Below are 11,000 nucleotides of genomic sequence, written 5' to 3'. Positions count from 1 at the left end.
GAAAACCCAACAGCGGCTGGTATTTTGAAAGGATGTCGTCTTCAAACGCCGCCGTGCGGGAAATATGCCAACGTGACTTCCCATCACTGACGTTTAGCTGGTTATCCGAAGAATTAAGAAGAACACTGCACCACCAGAAAGAACAAAATCATAAAATTGAAGCATGAAATGGAAGTGAGATTGAGAAAATTTGTCAGCAAAACATCATAAAACATTATTTAGTTGAGTAATATCTAAGTGAACAAATATATCAGGTTGACATTTAAGCCCACACAGAGTACAAAAATATTGCCCTTGATCATCGCTGGTGTTAAAGGGTAACTTCTGTATTTTTCAACATGGACCCTCTTGTCCAATGCGTTTGTGTCTAAGAGACTAATGGGGACCACACCTTTTTGAAATTGGTCCAGCATTGAGGGAGAACGCTGTTACCGGCAGCCAGAAAACCAGCTGACAGGGCAAGTGAGTCAATGTAACGAACTAAAAGTGCTCGTTGTGAAATCTGAATATCCGTAAAGCCTGGCTCAAATAAATACGGGTGGTCGTTGAATTCAAAGGCCTCGTTCCCATTGTTGGAGTCATCTAAATATTCGGCCATGACATTGAAAATCTTTTAGATAACACTAAACTACGCTTTCTGTACTCAAACATAACAAACTCTGCCCGGCTGCCACTCGCGTTTCCACCATGGATGTATTCCACTATTCTACCGGCAACACGTCACCTCGCCAGATTTCAGAACAAGTCTTCTCCTCAGCCAGACTCTTTCCATAATGTCAGACACTTCTAATAACAATCAGAGTCTGTCGTGACGTAAATGACGGTGCCAGCTTGCCCCGATAGGTTCATACTGCACCCCGTGAGCAACTGCCGTCTACAGCGTTGTACCTCAATACTAGACCAGTTTCTGACATTAGTGTCACCATTAGTCACTTAGACACAAAAACGTGGGAAAATAGGGTCCAGGTTGAAAAATACCGAAGTTGCCTTTTAGTTTACACAAAACAAATTGCCATTTTTGGTCAATAGTGTCTTTAAGGTGGATTTTCCCTCCAACTTTTTGCAGCAGATGCAAATGCCCACCACAAATATAACGGATTACTATCTCAGGTCGAGGACTTGCAAAGCAGGGGATTTCAAGATTCTGCACAAATTAGATATTACATAACTTTCCATTACAACATCATGAAGAAGTGCAGAGTTCATGAGACATCAACGTCAGCCGAATGCTAAAGAAGCAAAACAAAAAGTGACTTGAATACAAACTAAGGAAATGAAGAATCCACAACAACGTTCTTACATTTCATTCCCACGGACGATTATTTGGTAACACGGCTACTTGAGAATAAAGGGCAACTAAGGCCATTTTCAAAATTCATACATATTATTCCTACAGTCTAAGACAGTCCAAAATCATATTAGTAAACATGAACAACTGTCTCCCAAATCCAAAAACTAAATCTCAAACTTGTGATGTCATCGGGTATAAAGTGTGGAGCTGCTCCATTGACAATGAATTGGGAGAGATGACACAGAGCACCCGGGAGGATGTTCTGAGTATATTGGTACATTTTCTGTTTCACAACTGACAACACTACAATAGAATAAAGGTCGTTTGAGTATAAAAAGGAAAACAAACATTCTATGGGTCCATGAAATCAGTTTCCCATTAATTGTCTATGGAGCAGCTCCACACTTTATACCCGATGACATCACAAGCTTGAGACTTACTTCTCTGGTTTATGGCTTTGAGAGAGAGGAGCTCATGTTCACAAATATTGATTGAACTTTCCTAGGCCATGGAAATAACATATTGGAATTCTTAATTTAGGGGGTGTTCCCCTTTAATAGTTGAAGCTTTACTCACTTGGCTCTTTTTTTCCTATCTTGAACAGTAAAAGCATCACTGTGGTTTAAAGCTTTGCAGGCTAAACAGAAAAACATTCTTGTACCAAAACACTCTGCTTCAACTGCGGCTTTCGTGGTTCAAAACAAACAATGTGGTATCGGGGGTTCTCCCCAAAACACCGACAAGAGCTATTGTGTTGCAGTTTGTTCAGCAAGTGAGCGATACGGATACGCCGCATGCTTTTGATGTGAAAAAAATAAATAAATAGACGTTCTATATTTAAAAGATCCCATTTAATTTGTGGATATGAAATCGGGAAGCAGTTTAAAACCTTAATTCAACATGCAGTGACCATAAAAGACACCTCACAAAGATGTTAAAGGTGTGAGAATCAGATTAGACCCAGCTGGTAGGCCGTTTCTGTGTGTTCCCGGTGATTATTAGTGTTCTAGTTACTCACAAAAATCAGTCCATAAAATCCTGTGAAGGGCTGTGTTCTGACGCAGAACAATCAAGCTTATAAAATAAAGACATAATGATGATGATTCTGTTTGGATGTTGTGATAGTGGAACATAAAATGTACAAAAGAGGAAGAAGGTGGTGGCATTCAAATAACAGTGTCCAAAATTCACTCGGGATGTTGTTTAAAAAAAATCAAGGTCATATGTGAAGCTTTGCGGTGCTGATGTTGTACAAGCTGCGGCGTCCATACGGCTGATCCACGAAGGAAGAAAACTCATCTGTGGCACAATTTTTAGTGTCATCCAAAAGGAAACGGTGTACCTTTCGTAAAGAAATCATCTCAAGAAACTCCAATCGGGTTTCCAAAAGGCCTCTCGTACCATAGCAGAGTATGGTTCCATACACAAATGAAGCCCTTGAGTCTACTTTGGTACCCAAATCATTGTGCTTACTCTCGTCCACAACACATTTACAATTTACACTGTTTCACTAAGTTACAAAACTGTAGAAAATACTGTCTTTAAAACCAGCTGGTGTAAATTGCTCTTTAAACAAATTTGTCCGATGGCATATATAAATGTCCGGGAATGCAATGGAAGAGCATCATAGTTGCCATCTCTTGACGATTTCAAAGCATACGAAACAATATTCGACAAAGAATCCTTTTACGTTGCTATGCTGTAAAAAGGTAATTCAACTATATAAAAACTCCAAAAGAACTGTACAAAATAAAAGCATCAGGCTTAAGTCATCTGGTACGGCACATTTTCATACATGTATTCCTTATGAGTAGTGTCCGCCAGCCTTTACTGTTGCTGTTCTTGGTAATAAAAAAAAGAAAGAAGAAGAAGCTTGTTTTCACACGTAAGCGCCCAATGCTGCGTGGAACTCTGTGAGACACTGAACAAGCTGCTGAAACTTGGGCCTCTCCTCCGGGTCCAGGGCCCAGCAACAAGCCATCACTGCAAACCTGCAACACAGAGGGAAACAGAACAATATGGGTCAAATCAAATGTCTGACCACAAGCAATTTCAGGGTAATGTTGGGTGGTTTGTACGACGGCGTATTAGGGCCATTGTGGGTTTAAAAAAATGTAAATTATGGAGCCAGTGGGAGGGGGTAAATTTCCAAGAAAAAACTCAGAAATTCTCTGAGATTAAAGTCACAGATAGTGTTTTTTTTATGTCAAGGAACCACATCGCTTCACTTTGTAAGGTAGGATCAACCTCATCACACCACAATCAAACACTGCGGTAACGTGAGCTGCAGAGTGCAAAATATATTAATTATATTATTATTTATGTTCATAAAAAAACACAGAAAGAACATGAAAGAAAACGCGCCGTATATGTATCTTTCAGGACCTTCGCTTTGCTCAGAGGCCGTCCGCCAGAGAGGACACCAGAAACTGCAATCTTTAGAATTTATCGGATAACCCACTGGCAAAATAGGGTCTAACATGAGGAAAAAGTTAAATTACAATGCATACCTTTGTCAGCGTTATGCTCATAAAATCACACAGAAAGAACATGGAAAAAAGCGTGTATATGTATCTTTCAGGACCTTTGCTTCGCTCAGAGGCCATCCTTACCATAAGAACACTACTTTAGGTGCAACGAAATACAAACGGCAGCTGGCGTTACCCTGGTGCTGCAGTTTTTTCTTGCAAATTTATGAGAATATCCTATTTTTTTTCTGGTAAATTTACGACATTAATCTTGGAGATTCTGTGTGGTTTCTCTGAATTTTACCACCAAACCCCGGCTATTTTTTTTTTCTTTTCCCCACTTACAATGGCTCTAATAAACAGTCGTAGTTTTGTGTTTGTTAAAGACAACAAAAATCGAGAGCTGGTGTCAAACTCATGGTATTGTAATTAAATGCCACACATTACTGTAACACCTACAGGACATTTTAGATTGTCCTGAAACAGGAGCTGCCTGTACAACGCTGATATAAACGAGTGAGATATAATCACTTCTTAATCAAGAAGTAAATGTTTTATTTTGCCACCTCTAATATTTTGGAAAAGGAAGCCGTCACCTCAGCACCATTGTATTGAGAAGGAAACCATGTTCAGTTACTTAACAGATATCGGGTGATTATTCCCTGAAGTCTTTGCGGATAATCAACACTATTCAGGGTTTTTCCAGCACAAGAGGTATTTTGGTGGGTGCAAAAGAACATTTTAGAGCTGTCAAAATAAAATAAAAAAGTAGGCCCAAAGAATATATGATGGATTTGGCTTCTCTGAAACTCAGAAATGACACTGTTAAGATTAACAGACAGCGCTTAAATACAATTCAAAATTAAGGTTGGAATTAAAAAAACACATCTAGGTTCATGGCAGAATGTTGGAAAAATAAAGTGAGGACTGCAGTTGTGTATACAGATTGTCCAGCTTGTAAAGCTTATGATAAAAAAAACTTTATCAGAACTTAATTGTAGAGAGTTAGCAGACATCCAGACATATTTTATGCTGGACAAACTAGTGGGGGTGTAAAGCTTTAAGAAATGACACGCCTATAAATGACTAAATGGGAGCATACACAATAAAAAATTAAATACAGACATTATTGTGTCCCCTTTCTGTTTAAATTTGTGAATAAATATTAATAAAAGATAATCATTTCTTCGTAAAGTTAAGGCCGTCAGTGTTCAGAATGATAAACAACCATCCAAAGCTTCAACTCAGTGATTTCAGTCAATCGTGCATCCCAAACTAAACCAGCCTGGTGGTCCACCACTGCAGCCCTGCTCTGAGCCAGGAAAAAAACCCAGTTATTACCCAGCGGCGAGAAGGTGACAGCCTCCCTCGTTGCAATGTGGATGTTGAGGACACAGCCTGTGAATAATAATGCTGTGGTGGGAGAATGGTGCCTCTGGGCGTTGGCTGCTCCTTCTTCTTGACAGTTGCAGGATTGCTGATAAGCTTTAACATTCACCCACACTGGTGGCTGCTGAATGTTTCATTTGACTCAGCTCACATATTACAACACACACAAGGTGTCAGCACACTTCATTTGGGGAAAGTCTGCAATAACATGCTTCACTACAAACATCTACAAACTTACATTTTGTTTTTATACTGATGACAACGATAAGAATGAGCAAGAGTTCAAGCATGTCAAAAATGAGGATTGACTACTTATTAGTACATTTAATAAATTATAGAAACAACTCCATGATTTGGAGGCAGGCCAATCTTTCCATCAGTGTTTTCAGACTCCTTTTTTTTGGTTGAAATTTTAGAAGATAATTTATACTTTTATTGCTGAAAGGGTAACTTTGGTATTTTTCAATCTGGACCCTATTTTCCCATGTTTTTGTGTCAAACTGACTAATAGGGACAACTATTTTTGAAATTGGTCCAGTACTGAGGGAGAGTGCTTTAGACGGCAGCTGCTCACAGGCTCCAATGTAATCCTATTGGGGCAAGCTGGCTTCGTCATTTACGTCCACTAATAGTGCTTGTTTTTGCCATGACAGGCTCTGATTGTTATTATAAGTAAAAAATGTCAAAAAGTGAAAGATTTTTTTGTCAGAATTTATCAAAGGACAGGATGACGTCTTCCACCTGCTTGTTTCGTTCATTTAACATCTTTGTTTTTCAGCAATCGATTAACAAGAAAAATAAAACGTATTTGTAATGTGTTTGTATTTGCGTGAGTGCACTCTGTAAATCAACGTACAGTTCGTCTGGACAGTTGATTGGTTGTGCTATTCTGTACCCATCCTTCAGATAGGCCGACATCTCGAAGGGGTCTATGTCGACGTAGGGGGTCTGACCCAGGGTCATCAGTTCCCACAACGTCACTCCGAAGGCCCACTGGGAAAAACACAACACGTGGTTAACACTGAGGCCGGTACTGAGCGTTCATTTACAACATTTTCTAATCATCAACACAAAGCTGTTGTCTTTAATGTGTTGGCATCAAACAGGATAAACAGAAACCACCACTTCCTTTCAGAGTGCGGAGACGCTGTGGTGCCACTTGCATTAAAATACAAAAATTGGTCCACAGGAACAATGCGAGGAAATTATGCTCAAACATTTAATACAGAATATAAATCATTGCTGCAATCATTGTTTTTGTGAAGAGACTGGAAGTAAACAGCAGGGTGGCCGTTATGTTTATGAAGACTGAGGGTTCAAGGAGCTGGGTCAGCGAGGGGCCCGCCCTGCATGTGTTGTTGTGCTGACCCTTCACGCTGACCTCCCAGAAGGAAATAAGGAAAGGAAGCGTTTCGTGTTACTCTTATTGTTAACCCATATCTAAGGTCACAGTATAAACTAGAGCTTACAGTATTGTTATTTGGTATTTTGGAAGTCAAGCTAATCCTTATCTAAAATAAAACTGGGCAGCTCTTGCTAACCTGACAGTGACTTATGAACAGTCTGGCTGTCAAGGTTAACGCTATAATAACGCATTAATGCAAATTCGCCACTAATTTCTTTAACACATTAACGCAACTTGTCCAACCATATCATACTAGCTTGTCGGGAAGGAGGCTAAATAGCGCTTCAAACTTAAGCTAAATTTTGGCGAGGAAAAACTGGCATGGCCATTTTCAAAGGGGTTCCTTGACCTCTGACCTCAAGATATGTGAATGTAAATGGGTTCTATGGGTACCACGAGTCTCCCCTTTACAGACATGCCCACTTTATGATAATCACATGCAGTTTGGGGCAAGTCATAGTCAAGTCAGCACACTGACACACTGACAGCTGTTGTTGCCTGTTGGGCTGCACTTTGCCATGTTATGATTTGAGCATATTGTTTTATGCTAAATGCAGTACCTGTGAGGGTTTCTGGACAATATCTGTCATTGTTTTGTGTTGTTAATTGATTTCCAATAATAAGTATATACATACATTTGCATAAAGCAGCATATTTGCCCACTCCCATGTTGATAAGAGTATTAAATACTTGACAGATCTCCCTTTAAGGTACATTTTGAACAGATAAAAGATGTGCGATTAATTGTGATTAAACCTGCAGTAGGCAGAATATTTTTGGTATCATTGGGAAGAAATTCCATAATAACCTTTCAGCATATTGTAATTCAAGTGTCCTGAGAGATAACTAGACTTCTGCACCTCCTCATGGCTCTGTTTTCAGGCTTTAGAAAAATCGAGCCTGTGACGGGAGACTTTGGCCAATCAAAGGTCATTTCAGAGAGAGAGCGTTTCTGTTGGCTGTACTCCTGCTTGGTATTTCCTCAACTGGTCTCAATATGGCTCACAAACTTTCTCATTTTACAGCTAAACAGTACACTACAAGATTCTGAAAACATTTGAGGAGAGGAATAGGCATTTCAGTAACAGAATATTGATTCATATTTGATCAGCGCTGCCTAGTTTGAATGTTTGGTCGGAGTTTGCAAGTGATTAACAGCCGGCAGCTGGACGGCAGACTCCAGATCAGCTCTTACTGCTTGTTTTCCTCCGGTCTGTGAAATCTTGCAGATGCTGTTAGGAGCACCGGATGACACAGAAGCCAATGATATTTTTCAGATTACCTGTCTCATGTATTACAGTCAAGATATAGTGACCGTTTAATAAAAATAACTTTTTTTTAATCATATTTGCTCCATTTCTACCCACTGCTGCTTCAACTATGGACGATCATGCAATTATTTGCGTTTAAATATGTTAATCGATTGACAGCCCTAAATATGAGCCCTGAAAGGAGCAGGTTTCTGTCGTGTTAGTATGTCCTAACCTCTAATGGGGTGACACCGAGCCTTTAAAAGGAAGTGAAGGGAGTGATTGAGGACACAGGACACAGTGATGGGAGGGCTACTTAGAGGAAATACGTGATGTACAGTAATCCACCCTGTTCCTGCATCAGTGCCCACGCCACTGCCAACATTCCCAACAAGGGCCTAAATAGTCACCTTCTCATCCCGTCCCGTAGGTATCCAACGTGCGTAACCACTGACATAAGGATGTGGAGCATTTATGTGCGTAACACCGGCATGTGTGATGCTCTCTTATGATGCTACGCAGTTCCAGGTACCTGTCTGGACTTCCCCTAAATCGTAGTTGGTGGGTAATGCCAGGCCTCTGTGACTGTAAGTGTAGGGGAGGGGAGGGGGGGTGATTACTATGAAGCGTTGTGACCATAAGAGGAATGCGGAGGGGTGGGGGCATGTCTGGCTGGTGTCTGAGCTGTATCTCTAAGGATCTGTTGCTTCCCGACTCTCTCCGCCGCGCCCGCTCTGCTGTCCTGAGACAGGAAAGACGGAAGAGACACACGGCGTGCAACACTCGACCTCCCTTCCCATTGACACCTTGACCATTGCCATTTCCTGCATCATGCTCTCTGTATCGTGTCCCCTGAAACCTTTGTAGTTATTAAAAACCCTCAAGAGGCAGGAAAGGTTGTTGTTTTACAGTGAGTACCAGAGAATGGATCAAATAATAACTTTTGCATGTCACAAGTTAAGTCTCAAATCTTGTCCTAAACTTTGAGTTTTGAGTCCTAAACAAGTCATAATGCGCTCTTCACCAAATGTAATGCCATTTTAACAACAGAGTAACCGACGCCAACTGGCGCTCAGTAACGTAACATTTGTCCTTTATGGTTATCTCCTGCAACTTGATTGGATGCTGTCGGATTGGTTCAAACTAAGTGGATCTGAGGAATTAAGTGTAAGATGATCAAATGCAGGTCCCAGTAATATTCACCGAAAATAAAAGGTGCACCGCTGCATGCGACGCACTAATCTTGTCTGTTAATAATCGGTTAATGAGGGTCGGTTATCGGTTAAAATTTGTTTTCAAAATTTGCATCCCTAAAACATACTTTTTAATCTTTGGGCTTGGGGGAAGGTATCAAGTATTTTCAAGTCAAAAGGCTCAAGTCCAAGGGAAGTCACGAAGTCTAAGTCGAGTTGCAAGTCTTTTTTGATTTTGTTAAAAGTCATCAAATGTGTGACTCAAGTCTGACCGGAGTCCAAGTCATGTGGCTCGAGTCCACACCTCTGGTGAACACACTGTCCACAGATGTAGGGTTGCATGGTTAAGCTGCAAGTGAAACTGAATATCTGGTTCTGCAGTTCTTACCACATCGCTGGCACTAGAGAAGTCGTTGTTGAGCAAGCTTTCCAGGGCCATCCAGCGGACTGGCCTGTTCTCATTATCCCCAAGACAGTGGTAATCCATGGGAAATAGGTCTCGGGAAAGGGCATTGTCTGTTATCTTCACCTGCATGTTGTCGTCAATGCTGTTTGGAGGGGAGGGGAGGGGGGTGGGAGGGGGAGGAGAGAAAAGTTGGCGTCTTTATTTTTTAGTTATTAAATTCCAAATCAAAATCACCTGAAAGCTACAGGGAAGAACTGAGGACAGGCGGTTTTGAGCCGGGTTCAGGGACACTTACACACAGTTCCTGGCAGCGAGGTCTTTGTGGATGACCTCCCTGCGGGCCAGGTAGCTCATTCCACATGCAATCTGGATGGCCATGTAAACCAAGTCTTGTTGAGAGATCGCCTGAAAGGAAATGAGGGAGGGAGAGAGAGACAATGTGCAGTTGAGAAGCAGAGACAGGAAAAACACAAAAAGGGAGGGAGCGGGGACAGGAGTCCACGGCTGGCGTGACTTTACTCGGGTGAAATTGGTCTTCTGTGTCAAATTGTTCTCATTTCCTTTGAATCGGAACACAGTCAACTATGGGTCAAAGACGGGAGTTACAAACAAAAAGACTATTTGAGTCTATAAATGCAAGGGTAAGGCTGGAAACTGAAAACATTACTGAAACTAACACTGGTGGCTTTGCTTAAAACAAAAAAAAAACTTGTGTTTTTAGACAGAGGCATGGCTGTAGGGATGGCAATGTCAATCAGCAGGTTGACATTTTTGGCCTTCAGTCGAATATCAAGACAAATATTTGATAGATTGCCATGACTTGGTACAAATATCCGCTGTACCAAAAAGACTTCTCATCTAGCGCCACGATGAGGTTGACATTTGTGGTTTTGGTTGAAATGTATCAATAACTGCTGGATCAATTGCCTTTAAATTTGGTTCATGGACCTCCATGTTGCTCAAGAATGTAACTGTACTAACTTTGGTGACCCTTTAACTTTTCATGTAGAGCCATCATCGGGTACTTTGTGCTTAGTGCTAATTAGCATAATGTTAGCATGCTAAACTTATTTTTTCTGCTAAAACGCTGAACTAAGATGGTGAAAATGGTAAAATTTATACTTGCTTAACATCAGCATGTTAGCATCGTCACTGTGAGCATGTTTGCATGCTGATGTTAGCATTTAGCTCAAAGCACAGCTGAGCTATAGTACAGCCTTGCAGAGCTGCTAGCATGGCTCTAGACCACAGACTGTATATAAAGATGGACGACATGACAGCTCCCCAAAAGTGAAGCCAGAACATCTGGATTGCCCCCTGGTGGCTGGCTGCAGTGTAGGCCATAAATCCCACCCCCTCCATGTTAGTGGATGGGACATGGGCCAAACTAAAAAGTCAAAGTACACATCAAATAAAATTTTCCCAAATATGTTAATTTTTCAGATGAGTTTGGTTTTAATGAGTTATTTGATGCTATAAAAGGGGGTGAGACGTCGTGATTGACAGCTGCTCTGAGTGAAGTAGTTGCGGAGCCGGACGCTCAGGAATTGTGCAAGAGTGGAGATGTAACTTTAACTTTCCTTAACCGTCATGAGTCT

The 11,000-nt window shown here is 41.1% G+C and overlaps 1 protein-coding gene across 3 annotated transcripts in view; it reads right to left on the bottom strand.

The window, feature by feature from the left end:
• Window positions 1–2,120: 2,120 nt before the first annotated feature.
• Window positions 2,121–11,000, bottom strand: part of ryk (receptor like tyrosine kinase) — a 61,932-nt gene continuing 53,052 nt past the window's right edge. For all 3 annotated transcript variants that reach the window (XM_074636560.1, XM_074636562.1, XM_074636561.1), the window contains 4 exons: window positions 9,698–9,807; window positions 9,385–9,544; window positions 6,005–6,141; window positions 2,121–3,282 (listed from right to left, as the gene is read on the bottom strand). In XM_074636560.1, the coding sequence (XP_074492661.1) occupies window positions 3,171–3,282; window positions 6,005–6,141; window positions 9,385–9,544; window positions 9,698–9,807 (519 nt within the window). In that variant the 3' untranslated portion in view covers window positions 2,121–3,170. The remainder of the gene's footprint in view (window positions 3,283–6,004; window positions 6,142–9,384; window positions 9,545–9,697; window positions 9,808–11,000) is intronic.

This window comes from Sebastes fasciatus, chromosome 5 (genome assembly GCF_043250625.1).
Source record: "Sebastes fasciatus isolate fSebFas1 chromosome 5, fSebFas1.pri, whole genome shotgun sequence".
Classification (NCBI taxonomy): domain Eukaryota; kingdom Metazoa; phylum Chordata; class Actinopteri; order Perciformes; family Sebastidae; genus Sebastes; species Sebastes fasciatus.
Note: the sequence above shows the minus strand (reverse complement) of the source record. Positions and strands in the feature narration are given on the sequence as shown.